This window comes from Stenella coeruleoalba (genome assembly GCF_951394435.1).
Source record: "Stenella coeruleoalba genome assembly, chromosome: 13".
NCBI classification, from domain to species: Eukaryota; Metazoa; Chordata; class Mammalia; order Artiodactyla; family Delphinidae; genus Stenella; species Stenella coeruleoalba.
Window position 1 is genome coordinate 59,960,179 of NC_137159.1, and position 15,723 is coordinate 59,975,901.

A 15,723-nucleotide genomic window follows, 5' to 3' on the forward strand; every position below is an offset into this window, starting at 1 on the left:
AAAGACCATTTCTCTCTCGGGTCTTTAAAATACTTTGTACTAGCCGACTGGAAAGGGCGCCGCGGCCGGGGAAGCTACCGCGGCCCAAGCGCCTTGGGCTTCCCCTTTGACAAGAGAGTCCCCACTCCGAGAGCAACGCGAGCCCAGATCCGGCCTTCGGGTGGCGGCCCGGGCGGGCGCGGCTGTGCGTGCGCCGCGGAGGGTGGTGGCGGTCCGCGCCCCGCCCTCGGCCGCCGCCCCCGCCGCTGCCTCGGCGTGTCAGGTGCCGTGAGAAGCGCCGAGGGACATGAGTGGAGCCGACTTTCCAGAAGCGGCGCACGCAAGGCACAGCTCCGCACGCAAGGGGGAGGCGACAGCAGAAGAGATTTTTCAACCCAATGAAGTTCGCAGGCGCGCGGAGATTGGCCTCCTCCTCTGCTACCCCCCACCCCCCGCCTCCTCCCTCCAGGAATCTTCAGAGTGCCCTCCCTCCCCTCCTCTCTCCAGTGTTCGTCCCAGCTTGGCTCCCCCGCCGGGCGCCAAGGCCTCCGACGCGGCCGGCGTTGCCCCGCGCTCTCCAGTGGGCGGCGCCACCTGGAGGAGTTTCTACGAGGGAAACCTTGGGGCCAGCTGCGGTGCGCCAGCGCTAGCTGGCCTTTGTGTGCCAAGGACACTCTGGGCCCCGGGGCGGGGGAGCGGCGTCCTTCAGGGATTCTCGATCTCGCCGTGGTCATGTCAAAACTGACATGACCGGCCGATTTGCTTGCGAGAACGTTAAAATAAAAATAAAACAATTCGGGATGCAGTAAGGCAAACCGCTACCACAACCGAACTTGCTTTTCCAAACTGACAGGTTTCCTTTCCCGGTTCTGGCGCCCAAGCATCTCGAGCGGTTTTCTCTCGGGGAAGGACGCTCAAGCCACCGAGAGGGAAGGGAGGTCGTACCCTCGGGGCGTGGAGGCGCTCCCACCGAGAGCGCAGGGAGGTGCTCAGGCACCGGGGAAACTGTGCGGCCTCGATCTGGGGTGACTGCGAGGAAGAGTGGTTTTTGGGCAAACGAAAAGTTCACACCGCTGCTTCCAGGAAAGCCGCCAGCTACTGCGCCAAGGCCGTCGGGGCGCTCCGGGGCCGCCTCGCGTGACTACCCGCGCGCGCGGCGACCCAAGCTGTAGTCCGAGAGGCTTGGACTGTCCCGGCGCGCCCCGCCCCCCGCAAGCCCCGCCCCCGTCAGGTCCCGCTGCCTCCTCCCCAACACAGACCTTAAAAAAGAGAGAAGCGGGATGGCGCGTTTTGACTCTCCCTAGTGACTGTGCAAACGGGCCACGCCTGTGCGACGCCAGCTGTCAGAGTCGTGCGGGAGGCGTGGGGGCTGGGAATTGACTCTGTTCATCGACCGCAGTCTCAATCCCCACGCCCTGAGAAAACCCTGACTTTGCCGAGGCCCAGGTGCAGCGGGGCTCTGCAAAGAAGACACCTTTCTCCGCCCCCATCCCAATCCAAGCGCCTCTGGCTCTGACGACGCCTAGAGACTCCAGAGTGGGCGCTAAAGTTCCCAGACCTGGCAACAGGTGTCTAGGGCGGGCCTCCGACTTCCTGGAGACACTTAGGTTGCGGTCTTGAATCCCACAAAGGCCCCAATCCGTCCTCGGAGCCGGCCGTCTGGCGCTGCTGGAAACCGCGCCGCCTTGCAGGTCAGTCTGTCAGCGGAGCCGCGTTCCTGCGGCCTCTTGTGATGGGTTCTCGCAGATCAGGGGTGACGGGGGGCGCAGGGGCCGGGGTGGTAGGCACTTAGAGGGAACTGAGCGCCACAGCCTTGATGCACTCTTCCTCGCAGTCACCCCAGATCGAGGCCGCACAGTTTCCCCGGGACACAGCCTAAGCACCTCCCTGCGCTCTCGGTGGGAGCGCCTCCACGCCCCGAGCGTACGACCTCCCTTCCCTCTCGCTGGCTTGAGCGTCCTTCCCCGAGAGAAAAGTCATCAAGGCCTTGAATTGCAGGAACCGTTACGCGGCTGGGGCGGGGTCGGGGGGAGTTTGGGTCACAGAGAGGTAGAAACACGACCCTTCCCTTCGCTTTTGGGGAATAGGTTTAGAATGGCAAGAGGCGTCTTCAGCGGCGTCTCCAGTGAGCTAGCCCTGACCTGACCTACGCACGATCCCCTCCCTACCCAACAGTGCACGGTAGCCCGAGGCCGGGGGTAGGGGCGTAGGGCGCCCGCCCCTTTCTCTGCCTACCTGAGTGTCACGCCTTCGCCCTTCTCTCCCCAGCATGGCCACCAGCCTCAGCCCGGACGATCATCTGCCGCCTATCCCTCTGTCGGCCCAGCAGACCATGCTCCTGTTGCTGCTCTCGGTACTGGCCGCGGTGCACGTGGGCCAGTGGCTGTTGAGGCAGCGGCGGCGGCAGCCGGGGTCCGCGCCCCCGGGTCCCTTCGCTTGGCCGCTGATCGGAAATGCGGCGTCAATGGGCCCGGCGCCTCACGTCTCGTTCGCACGCCTGGCGCGGCGCTACGGCGACGTCTTCCAGATCCGCCTGGGCAGCTGCCCGGTGGTGGTGCTGAACGGCGAGCGCGCCATCCGCCAGGCCCTGGTGCAGCAGGGCGCCGCGTTCGCCGACCGGCCGCCCTTCGCCTCTTTCCGCGTGGTGTCTGGTGGCCGCAGCCTGGCTTTCGGCCAGTATTCGGAGAGCTGGAAGGCGCAGCGGCGCGCGGCGTACAGCACGATGCGAGCCTTCTCCACGCGCCAGCCGCGCGGCCGCCGGGTGCTCGAGGGCCACGTGCTGGGCGAGGCGCGGGAGTTGGTGGAGCTGCTGGTGCGCGGCAGCGCGGGCGGCGCCTTTCTCGACCCGCGGCCGCTGACCGTGGTGGCCGTGGCCAACGTCATGAGCGCCGTGTGCTTCGGCTGCCGCTACAGCCACGACGACGCCGAGTTCCGAGAGCTGCTCAGCCACAACGAGGAGTTCGGGCGCACGGTGGGCGCGGGCAGCCTGGTGGACGTGCTGCCCTGGCTGCAGCGCTTCCCCAACCCTGTGCGCACTGCCTTCCGTGAATTCGAGACGCTCAATCGCAACTTCAGCAGCTTCGTCCTAGACAAGTTCCTGAGGCACCGTGAAAGCCTTCGGCCCGGGGCCGCTCCCCGCGACATGATGGACGCCTTCATGCTCTCGGCAGGAAAGGAAGCTGCCGCGGGCTCTGGCGACGGCGGCGCGCGGCTGGACGAAGAGTACGTGCCGGCCACCGTCACAGACATCTTCGGCGCCAGCCAGGATACTCTCTCCACCGCGCTGCAGTGGCTGCTCGTCTTCTTCACCAGGTAAAGCCTCCAGGAGGCTTGGGATGGCCTTCCTCCCCTCCTCTGTAAAAGGCAGAATGGAATTAGAATATGCTGAGGTCGCGACTAGCGCGCAGGGAGGGTTTGGGGTTTCGCTCCAGGTCCCAACCTCCCAAATCTGAGACCGCGTCCGGAAAGCGCGACTCAGGAAGGCGCGGTGCTGGCCGAGATGGGCGCGCACGCCCGCCCCACCCAGCGGCGCCCGGAAGGCTCCGCATCTCTGATCTTGTCGCTACCGGCTCCGAGGGGGGGCAAATTTGTGTGAAACCCCTTGGAAAAGCAAGAGTTGTTTTTCAGTGCCCGCTGATCATCCCCGATCTCCCGCACTGGCACAGGAGAAGCAAATTTGGAACGGTTCCGAAGGAAAGGGCAGCGCAGTAAAAAAAAAAAAAAAAAAAAGTTAAATAAACACAGCAGCCTAATCCGCTCGGCCAGTCTTCAGCGCGGATCGGAAGCCGCCCGGCCCTGGAGCCAAAAGCCAACCTCTCGTCAGGGCTTTGTACACCGGCAAAGGTAGCGATTGGCGGTCGGGCCTCACGGACTGCTAATCCGAAACTTCGGGAAAGCGGCCAGAAACCAGCGGATTGTGCTGGGTTTCTAAACCCGCCGCGCTAGAAGTGTCAGTGTAAAGAATGGGAGAAGCAGTAACTGTACCGAGCGCAGAGCGGCATCTAGAAAGGCAAACTGGGTATCCGGGAGGCACCTGCAGCCCTCTAGGATCCTTGGGCTCGGCTCGGTTAGTTGGACCCCAGTCGCGGACCTCTGCTAAATTTGTACACGCACGAATTAAACAGGTCCCCGGTATCCCCAGATTGAGCAAATAAAAAATAAAATTTACATAGGACATAGTTATATTAAAAGATTAGCCGCTGTTTATCTGAAATTCACGTCTAACTGGGCAGCCTGTATTTTATCTGGCAACCTTACCCCAGGGGTAAATGTCTCATTCAAGGCAACTCTTGATTGCCTTGAGAGACCAGAAATCCTGGTTGTGCAATTTCTTGGCGCACAGGAAAGCGATAGGAGAAGCTGAATTTGCTGGCCCCCTAGAAACTGGAAGGTAAAAACAACTTCTTTTGTTGTTAGAATCCACTGCATTAGAATCCTATATTTCCTTATGTACTGTACAACTGCTTTTCACAAATCCTTCTTCTTTTTTTTCTTTCTTTCTTTTTTTTGGTTATATTTAAAATCACTTTTCAGTATTAATATCATGGAAACACATATGGGGGAGGGGCAGAAATCGAATAAAGAGAAGTCAATAATAACAGGTCAGGAAGAAGACAATTCCAGAATGGGATCAATAAGTCCTTTGCATCCCCAGATAAGCATGTTATCTTTTGAAACAGCCTTTCTTTTTTTCACTAGAAACCGAATTGTAAATCGTTCTCCGGGTACCCCAATTGGGCAGCAAAAAGAAGTAAAACAATTTTGGGATCACTTTCAATTCGGTATAGCTAATGAGTCCTTTTTTCTTCTTTTTAGTGAAAAAATACGACAGGGGTTGGCAAATTACATTACCTGTTTTTGTATGTAAGTCTTATGGAAATACAGCTATGCCCATTCATTCTTGTGTGGTCTATGGCCGCTTTCACACTACAGCACAAGGCAGAGTTGGATAGTTGGGAGGCAGAGGGTTTGATCCACAAATCCTAAAATATATACTATCTGGCCCTTTATGAAAAAGTTTGCAGACCCCTGAAGTATGAAGCTAAAGAGGCGATTTTTAAAATCACCCATAATTTCACCACGTGTGCTTAATTTTTTTTTTCAGATTCGCAAGAATTATTTACAAATGTTTTGACTTCTGACATTTCCACTCACTGTAGTGGACATTTCCCTGTCTTTTAAACTTGATTTTAGTAATTTTTTATGGCTACATAACATTTTGCCATAGTAACGGATTGTTATGTACAATCATTTCTTGTGTTTTAATGTTGATTGCATTTTTAAAATTTCAGCTATTGTGGTTATGTTTTTGTACCTGCTAAGTTATTTCCTGAAAACACATTTCTAGATCACTGGGTTTTAAAAGGGTGGGGAGGAGTTACCCTTATAGATCTTGCTTTGTTTTCCGAAAGGATTGTACTAGTTTTATTGGCAACAGTGAATAAGTATTACAATCTGTACCGTAATCTCGTGAACATTGGGGATTTGCTTTTAAATTTAGAAGATATGCAGCTTTATCTCTCGGGATACCAATTATCTTTGTATAAAATGAGAACAGTGTGTCTGCTGGAATTGTCTAGGGAGATGAGGAGAAAAGAAGAACTCACTTTGAGGGTTACATTTTAATTTTTGTGGACCCCGGGCCTTTTGCCTTTGTAGACATCTTACTCAATAAAAATTTTTTAAATTAAATTTTATGACTACATTGGTATAAAGATTAATATATTAAAATTATATATTGAAACATTCTCGTTGACCTAAAAGTTTATTTTCTTCTGATAAGAAATGAATTTTCATGAGTCCCTCAAAAGTGCTGTGGGTCCTAGGCACTGTCCCTGCTGTGCCCCATGGAGAAGTCGACCTTATCCATTGTTGTGCTTTTTCAGGCTGAGAAAACTTAGACCTTTTTTTGACTTATGATGGGAAAGAGAGCTTGAGCCATGGGAGACTTATTACAGGAAATATAACAAACTCCATCCTGTAATGCAGTGATAAATTAGGAAACCATTTTAGATTTTTTTTTTTGCTGGAAATCTTAATTCAGTTTCTGATTCAGATAGCCAGTTTAAAGAAAAGTGGTATTAAAATAAATTGTAATGGGCTTTCTAGATGAAAGAAGAATTAGTGTTCCTGACTTATTTTCTCTCTCTGCATTAAAAACCAAACAGGTATCCGGAAGTGCAGGCTCGGGTACAGGCAGAACTGGATCAAGTGGTGGGTAGGGACCGGCTGCCCTGCCTAGACGACCAACCACACCTGCCCTACGTCATGGCCTTCCTTTATGAAGCCATGCGCTTCTCCAGCTTTGTGCCCGTCACCATTCCTCATGCCACCACGGCCAACGCTTCTGTCTTGGGCTACCACATCCCCAAGGACACGGTGGTTTTTGTTAACCAGTGGTCCGTGAATCATGACCCAGTGAAATGGTCTAACCCAGAAGACTTTGATCCAGCCCGATTCTTGGACAAGGATGGCTTCATCAATAAGGACCTGACCAGCAGTGTGATGATTTTTTCAGTGGGCAAACGGCGGTGCATCGGGGAAGAGATTTCCAAGACGCAGCTGTTTCTCTTCATCTCCATCCTAGCTCATGAGTGCAATTTCAGGGCCAATCCAGACGAGCCTTCGAAAATGGATTTTAATTACGGCCTGACCATTAAACCCAAGTCATTTAAAATCAATGTCACTCTCAGAGAGTCCATGGAGCTCCTTGATAGTGCTGTCCAGAAGTTACAAGCTGAGGAAGACTGCCAGTGAGAAGCCAGAGGCAAGCAGAAATTTTATAAGTACACAAGTCTTGGGGGATGGAGAGTAAAATTAAGGTTTGCTTTTCTTTTTCCTAGCTCCTCTGTGCCACTTTCTCAATTAGCCTCTAAAGTGAGCATAAACCAACTGACCCGCAGATGATGTGCTTTGTACACATGTCCTCAGAATGGCATCTCATGAGCAGTGGGCTGTGTAGGAGCTCCAGGAGATATTTTGAGTCAAAGAATTAAAGGACCCGAAGAATTTTTATACATATATTGAATGTTGGTAATCATAATTTCTTGAGGGAGCATTCTTTGGAGTTAAAACACACATGTGCATATATACAGAACTACCTAATAAAGAGGCATATTAGTAACCATGCCTTGTCGGGTGGGATCCAAGACGGATGTTCTGTGTGCTGAAGTCTGCTCCATCGAAAACCGTATTAAGCAAAGTTTCAGGAAATACTGTTGAATATGCAAAGGCAAATAATTTCAGTGTAAGACATGTGATTTGGGGTGATAAGGGAAAAAGTAAAGACCAGAAATTCCCTTCTCACCTTTCCAATAAAATAGCTTGGTTAGGCTCTAATATCTATGGATGGATTTATCTTTTTGCCAACTGATGGGCTTCCTGTTACTTTTCTGGATGAGTCATAAAGTTATTTGCTTGGAAAGAAATTGATAGCAGTTGATTTAGTGGGTTTCAGTGATTTCATGAATTTTAAAGTGTAAATTGTAAAAAATTCCAAGCTGAAGTCATACTGCTCTTGGTTGCCAAAGTACAGAATTTCAATCACGAGAAAAAAAGTTACCAGCTTAGCTAAGCTTTAAGTTGTGTGATTGTAATGTACTGACTTCAGTAAATCTCATAGGTTAAAAAGTCACCAAGTAGTGTTCAATATGGGTACATATATTACATAATTATTCAGAAGCAATATGTATTAGTTATTTTATTATTAAACAGTATTAATTATTTTGGTCAAGAAAGGGTTGAAAAGTGTCTTTTATAATGTCACAGCAAATAGAAAAGTACAACTAATTTAACCAATTTTGGTCCAAATACATGGTATGAACTTGATTAAATCAACCGTTTTTGACATCATGGAAAGCAAGTTGAAGCAAAGTCTCTTCTCTCATCCAAAATTTGAATGAAAAATCTCAAAATTAGATCTGCAAAATGTGTTCCTTATCACTTTACAACATGCTTATTAAAATTATATTCACAATACAGAATCTTTTTTGAAATTGATCTAGTTAATATGTTTGAATTCCAAACTCTTGACATGCTTAAATTTTAATTTTATTTTAAACCCATTCTGATTATTGAGTTCTAGGAAGTTACTGGAAATCTGACCATTAGCCTGTGAAAGGCAGAGAGATCGAAGCTGTGTCTGCCTGGGGAATAATGAAAAAATGCAATGAATTATCTGCATGTTCTTTATTAAATAACAAGGGGGGAATTCCCATTATAATGGACCTAGTTTCTCTTTTAAATGATTTTCAAAAAATAGCATTGGTGTTTGTATTTTGGAAAGTCAGAATCAGTCTTGGGAGATTGTTTGGAGGACTGCATTGCATTTCAGTGGAGCCAGTCAGATCAGCTGTGCTATTGAAGATGGCCAACCCAGCGAGCAGTCACTTTGGTAACTGTGAAAACATAAAGCTTGAACAAAATCTATATGTTCAGTTTATGTAAATAACCTGAAAACCTTTTTAAAAAAGTGATGGAAGATTAACAATGTACAAAGTGAAGTTTGGAGTTTTAAGTTTTTTGCTCGCAAACGTCCAAAAGAAGTTGTGCAGTGTCCTAAAAGCTTACTGCTTGTTACATTTCATTAAACTTTTAGGAAACTTTTTATCAAAATTATAAAGGGAGGAGTGTATGATGGTTGCGGGGTCTGGTAAGAGAAAGGAGTGGAAAATAAAAAGAAAAGGAAGAAAGATGGTTAGACATTCTCCTACTCCTTCAAAATTAATTAGTTTGAAGTATGAATATTTAGAAGAAAGATGTTCCACGTGCCAGTGTTGAATCCCAAGTAGATTTTTAAAAATCTACAACATAGCAACTCTATTTTATAATTTGGAATTTTTATTAATAAAAATTTGATATAATTTTAATTAATAAAATCTCACAGCTGTACCTCTTGAATATGAAAACACTGTGCCAGTATTTTTAAAGGCACTAAAGTCAACTGTGGAAATCAGGCTTACCCAATACATTTCAATTTGGGGGGTACTGGCTATTTCAAAACATTGTTACCCACCCTTCCCTGCACCCCACCCCCTGCAGGGCTGAGACAGTAATCTGGCGTTGCCCTAGCCTGCTTACTCTGAGAGATGGTGTGGCAGCAAAAGGAATCATGTACCAATCTGGATGCCTGCTTAAGTCAACCGGGTCCAGATGTGCTGTAGCCGGTTTTTATGTCCGTAGGCTCGGTTCATCTGGCACTTTCGGCAGTGGGCTGAGGTAGAAGAAACTAAGGTGGGAGATTTCCTGGTTTGTTTAATATGTTTGTAACCCAGTTAAAGGAAGGAAAGCAAAACCAAAAACAAACAAATAAAAATAACCAAATTCGGGGGCTACCGTAATCAGGTTACTAGCTTGATCAGAAAATCTAATATTATTTCTGCCAGAGAAAGAATGTACTTGCTGGTCACCATTTTACTCAGAACATCTAATCCAGGTTATTACAATAGTTAAAGTATATTGTTTATTAAATGCTTCATTTATATATTAAAGCTTTGACTTTGTAAGGAAACTGCTTTTTTTCCAAAACAAGAGGAAGATGTCTCAGGTTTGTTTTGTGGATTATCTAAAAGCTTTCATGTCTCAGAACTTAGCCTTTACCTGTGAAATGCTATTATGGCCTTAATATTTTCATATCACATCTATATTAGATCAAATAGTTGCACAGCATTATGTATTAATTTGTATGTTTTTTAGCTATGACACAACTTTGTAATACAAAGGTATACTTTAGTAGATGTTTATAATTCAAGGATAACTTCTTATTTAACCTTTTCTTGTTTTTGTATTTTATCATGTATGCTTTCCATCTGTACATAGCAACTGTAATGCATAGTTGTAACCGAAATAGATTTAGGGGACACAGCATTAATATGTGGCTTTTACTGTTTGATATTGCAAATTTAAAAAATTCTACACCTGTAATTACCTGTAATAGGACACCATTACCAAAATAATAAAAATCACTTTCATAATCTTGTTAGGAAGTTTTACTTTATGTTATAGCAAATACAGTCTAATGTATTTATTTATTTCAACTACTATTTATAAGTGCTTGACTTAAAATGTTGCATTGTAAATATTTTCTTTGGCCATTCTACATTTTAGGCAGCTTGCCTTTTTCTTTTAAATAGGCTTTCGACATCCAGTCTCCTACCAAATTCTTGATTTCTCCTTATTTTTTAAAATTGAAATACAGTTGGCTTACTATATTATATTAGTTTTAGGTGTACAGCGTAGTACATAGATTCAATATCTTTATAGATTATGCTCCATTTAAAGTTATTACAAAATAATAGCTATATTGCCTGTGTTGTACAATATATCCTTGTAGCTTATTTATTTTATACGTAGTAGTTTGTACCTCTTAATCCCCAACCCCTATTTTGCCCTTCCCCCCTTCCTTCTCCCCACTGGTAACCACTAGTTTGTTCTCTGTATCTGTGAGTCTGTTTCTGTTTTGTTATATACATTCAGTTGTTTTATTTTTTAGATTCCACATATAAGTGGTAACATTTTTGAATTTATAAGAACCAACTCAGAAGTTAAATTTCAGTGGCAAACACCTGGCAAAGTGGCAATTAATTTCTAATTTTGAGAGATTGAATAGGTTGAGATTTTAAGATTCTGACCTTATATTTCTGCTTCATCTAAAAAATGCAGGACATATTCTTCCCCCTCAGCAGCACACCAGTCCTTTTCCTTGAGTATTTCATTCATTCGTTTTTTTTCTTTTGACAGGAAAGCTTTTGTTTTTAATTTGGTTGGTAAACATTTATTCATTCATTTTGTAAGGGACGTGTGCCTTAATTAATAAGTGCCGTTAATGTCCAATAAAATAGAATGGGTGAGAGTATTCTTTAATACACTATGTGGAATTATTTTTCTGCTGACATTTTTAACCTGGTAACAGACTTGACTTCCCAGAGCCCCTGCTGGCACTCCCAAGCTTTCACTGCCCCACCCTCACAGATGGCAGGGCCGTGCAGTAATCTGGGGCTGCCCCTTATTTCTTCCAGAGTTTAGCTCCCATTATTGTGAAATCAGGAAAAGTAATTGTAAAGTATAATTGCACACAGTGTCATTGATCCTTTGACTTGAGAACATCATTTTGGAAGCCGAAAGGTATAGTTAGGAATTGGTTTAAGAGAATACTCACTTGTTTTCCAGATGTCCTAACTTAGGATCTTGGAAATGGTCATAAAGGTTCAGGGTGAATGAAATAGATATTTTCGTAGGAAAAATATTTTTTAACAAAATTGTAATTGGGGTCAGGTGTTTGCAAAAATGTCAAGCAGAGTTGAATTCCACCCAATCAATCTGGTAGAATATAAGACTAGAATGCAGGGTGGGGAATGAATGCAGCTTTGGACATAAAACAGGTGTGAGTGTTGCAAACTCATAGAGATTGTTTCTATAACCTCAAAATCGGTCAGTTTTCCTGCACAAGTGCTACAGAAGTTTTGGCTGTTAACTTGCCCTTATTTTGGTTTAGTGACTCACATACTCTCTGCTCTCAAGTTTTGATCTATTAGTTATAATTCTCGGAGAAGGGAGGAGAAAGAAAAGAAATTAATATATTCAAATATATTTGGAAGCAATTATTTTTAATGGGAAAGATTGGAGGAAAATACTCTAGTTTAAACAGGTAGGGGCAAGCTATGGGTAACCAACAGCTTTGTTTGTAGCTCCTTTATTCACTCACACAGAGGCTACGTGGTCTTCAGTAACACTTTTCAACAGGGGCCAAGTATGAGGGGAAGAAATGAAACTCAGATATGTTTTAAACTAATACTGTGTTTCATCCCCCTGCTAAGCACGTGAATGCATCATCACACAACAGTCCTGTGAGGGAGGCAGTAATGTCACGGGCCAAAGTTCTACGTTGAAAAGTGTCAGTGTCTGGATGTTCCCTGGAGATGAACTGACTCCAAAGCCTGCTGTCTTTGGACTAGAGAGCTTGTCACTTACCAAGCTGCCCATGTTTGGGTATACAGGCTAGTCCGTCTGTTTTTCAATTCCTGTGATCCCTGGAGTTTCAGCAGCAGTGCCCCTGCTTTGTCTCGGCCACATGCCACAATGACAGTGTGAAGTGCTAGGAAGACTCACAATACTCCTTCCGTCTGAGAGAAGCATCCTCAAGCAAGACAAAAAGAAGGGTGTGTGTGTCATGCTTTGTTTTTATAATATTAAAACTTCTCTCCCATAATCTGTGAGCCAGGAATTTTTGCCTGAAGGCCATCCATAAGTTGGACCGGATGCCTGATTTGAGAACCCTCTCTGATAGGAGTGGAGGAGTGCACCACACTGGATATTGGCTCATGTGACTAATCAGAACCTTTCCTGCTCTCAGAGACCTTGAATAGGATTAAATAGGATACTCTCAGGCCAGAGAGAGAGAGTGCGCAAAACCAAGGCATGAATGAGTCAGGTGTGTTGACGGGAAGCCTACCTTCGAAAACAGTGTGACTGGAGCTACTGGAACTGGTTTCGGACCACTTGAGATCCCTTTCGGTGATAGAAAGGCTACATAAGCTAACCAACTAAATATATTATGTTAAATAAACAGCACACTATTACACAAATTATGCAATATTCCAGCACGCACCTAACAGCCCCTGAGAGCCCGGCAGGTCAGGGGTTAGGAGTCGCTCCACCAGCCTGCAAAATCTTCCAGCTTCTTTAAAAGATTTTTAATTCTGCTTTTATTACTATTTGCCTACTTTTGTTTCTTTCCCTCTCCATCTCAATACTGCCTAATGTGTACTTTTTTGGTACGCGTTCCAACGAAATGTGTATGATTGTTTTGTATACATGTTTTTTTTTAAAATTTTATTTATTTTTGGCTGCTTTGGGTCTTTGCTGCTGCATGCGTGCTTTCCTTAGCTGTGGCGAGCGGGGGCTACTCTTTGCTGTGGTCCCCCCGCCCCCCCCCGTTCACATTTCACTGCTGCTCGCCTTAAGTAGGCACCTTGGGTCTTCCACTGCCCTTCCCAGCAATCACCCTTTCAATTTAAGCCTCTGCAGTTCCCACAGCCCCCAGGCAGATCCAGTTGGCACTCTGCTTTCCTAGCACTTGGCATTGACATTGAGGGAGAAAGTGGGGAAACAGGCTGGATAAAGCAGTGAGAGAATAAGGCTGAATTTTCACTGTCGTGTTTTCCAATGTGGTTTCCAGAAACTTATTGCAGTAAAAAGCAGGGTGAGCCTGTCTGCCACTTAGTTTTAATTCCTAACTTCAAGAGATGGTTCTGGAAACTGCTATGGAAGCTTGGTTAATATAAACCACCACCAACAAAAAACTGTTCTCCTTCCTCATTGCCCCACCAGGCTCATTTTTTTTGTGACAGTGTGCCAGGCAGTTCAGCTCATGATACAGACTTGCCGTTTGGCTCTGCAGAGTTTAGCACCTTTTTCACTTTCTTTGCCCAAACTTCCCATCACCTCCCTGTAGTCAGAGCTCAGGTTTCATCTTAATAAAGCCTGCCTGGAGCTCTCTGTTTAATACTCAGCCTGGCCCCTTCCCCAGGCACTCTCAACTCCCTTACGTTGCTCTTCTTCTTCTTCTGTTTTTTTTTCATAGGACTTATCTCCTGTTAATATAACATAAAATTAATCTTTTAATTTCATTCATGGTTCATGGTTTATTGTCTCTCTTCACGAGATCCCACTTCCCGGGGTGTCAATGCGGCAGGGGTGGGCATCTTTATGTTGCTTGGCAAGTGGAATATCCAATCATCCTGGTGCATTTCCTACCCAACAGCCCCAACAAATGATTTGCACTATATTTTAAAGTCAGATGGTGTGATCACTGCCTAAATAATCCACTCACAAAAAGAAATTACTTATTGTCCTATAGACCTGAGCTACCCAATAAGGTAGCCATTAGTCACGTGTGGCAATTTAAGTTTAAATTAAATAAGATTAAATAAAATTAAAAGTTCAGTTCCTCACTTACACCAGCCGTATTTCTGGAGCTCAGTAGCCACATGTGGCTAGTGGCTACTGTTGTGGACAGTGCAGATGAAAAACACTTTCATCAGAGCAGAAAGTTCTATTGGACAGCACTGCTATAGATGAATCAGTTTGTCAACTTAATGGATTTTTACTTTTACTCAATATTTAGTATCTACACTGAGCAAGGCACCGTGATAGCTGTGCAGGGAAGATTCAGAAACCTTGCTTCCTTCAGCAAGTGGGTCTGAAGATAAATATAATATGAAGATACATATCAAGAGCCTTGAGAAGAGACAGATAAAGTGCTGCAGAAATTCAAAGGAGGGAGAGATTTGTATTTTCCAGTTCAAGGGAGAAAATCAAGGAAAGCTTCTCGGAGGAGGTGAGTCTGAAACAGAAAAGTGCCTATAACCTCAGTTCTGAAGCACAACACACTCAACACCTCAAGACAGATAAAGGAGAGAACCTGTACCAAGTAATATTCTGGTGGAAAAGTTAACTCCAAACAAGGAGATTAATGGCTATGCTTCCATGGCTTTGGAGTTCTGCTTTTACTTCTCACTCACCTTCACTTTGGGACAACTAGTCCCCACATCTGCAGAAATACAGACTTCTGGTCCTGACATCCTCTGCTTGTGCAGAGCTGAGAAAAGCTGGTGGGGCTACCAAAATTTCGATGGTTGCTTCTCTAATCCTTCCCTTCTGTCTGGAAATTCCAATCCAAGAGAATCTTCTCCTAACGCTGCTTATCCTTGTAGGACAAAGCTTGACATCTTCACCTAAAGAGTTATATTAAGGGATGATGAATGATTGAATGTGAATTTCAGACCCCTGAGATTCTCCACCTGGGCTCATGTATCCCTTCCCCTGAGCCCATAGGGGCTGACTCATATTAACCTGACCTTCACCCATAGTTGGAGAACCCAGTACTCTCAGTGGAAAATAAACTCAGGTCGAAGAAACAACGCACATGAGGAGCACAGTTATTGTCATAGAAAGACATTAAGTTGCTGAGAGCTAGTGCTTGGTGGCTTTCCAGTGCCACCAATACAGGTTCAGTATCTTTTGAGCGCTTGTTCTGATGCTGTTCAGATAGTCTCAGTGGGCTCTATTGGCCACTGGTCATCTTGGTAGACGACTCTTCCATGGTTCACAGCAGAGATCAGCAAACTATGGCCCATGGGCCAAATCGGGCCCACTGCCTGTTTTTGTGCAGCTATGCGAGCTATGAATGGGTTCTACATTTTTTTTTAATGGTTGGCAAAAATCAGAAGACTGATATTTTGTGATACATGAACATTTTATGATATTCAAATTTCAGTATCCAGAAATAAAGTTATGTAGGAGCACAACCATATTTATTTATTTACTTAATGTCTATGGGGCTTTCCTGTTACAACGGCAGAGCTGAGCAGTTGTGACAGAGACCACACGGCCTGCAAAATGGAAAATATTTACTATCTGGCCCTTTACAAGAAAAGTTTGCTAACCCTGGTCTATACCCTCAGCTTCTCAAGGCACTGACTAATAATGACAATAATCTCCCCATGCTTCTCTAGCACTCGTGGTTGACAAAGCCCTTCCCCATGTCCCTTCCCTTGAGTCCTCCTGGGCTGTGCCAGGGCCCTGGCAGGCTGACGCTGCCTCACAGAGGGACGCAAACCCACAAAACCAAAACCCTAAGTGAGGTCATTAGGAAGCAGAAGCAGGTCAGAGGCATTTTTCACAAAGGCATTATTCCCGATTGTTTGAAAAATGGGGGCGTTTTCTCATAGACTAGAGAACACAGCA

General features: G+C 45.5%; 1 protein-coding gene and 1 long non-coding RNA gene across 2 annotated transcripts in view; one reads left to right on the top strand and one right to left on the bottom strand.

The window, feature by feature from the left end:
* The window catches only part of LOC307195856, a 134,003-nt gene extending 131,653 nt beyond the window's left edge, over positions 1-2,350 (bottom strand). The window contains exon 1 of the long non-coding RNA XR_013830976.1: positions 2,215-2,350. This is a non-coding gene — a long non-coding RNA (uncharacterized lncRNA). The remainder of the gene's footprint in view (positions 1-2,214) is intronic.
* Positions 1,258-13,969, top strand: CYP1B1 (cytochrome P450 family 1 subfamily B member 1). The gene is made up of 3 exons (XM_079940394.1): positions 1,258-1,670; positions 2,248-3,291; positions 6,147-13,969. Exons 2-3 carry the CDS (start codon positions 2,249-2,251, stop codon positions 6,733-6,735), a joined length of 1,632 nt encoding a protein of 543 aa, XP_079796520.1. The 5' UTR covers positions 1,258-1,670; position 2,248; the 3' UTR covers positions 6,736-13,969.
* The last annotated feature ends 1,754 nt before the right edge of the window (positions 13,970-15,723 follow it).

Coding starts and splice junctions, on each gene's coding strand:
- CYP1B1 (XM_079940394.1), top strand. CDS start 2,249: ATGGCCACCAGCCTCAGCCCGGACGATCATCTGCCGCCTATCCCTCTG. Junction 3,292..6,146: donor CTGCTCGTCTTCTTCACCAG/GTAAAGCCTCCA, acceptor AAAACCAAACAG/GTATCCGGAAGTGCAGGCTC.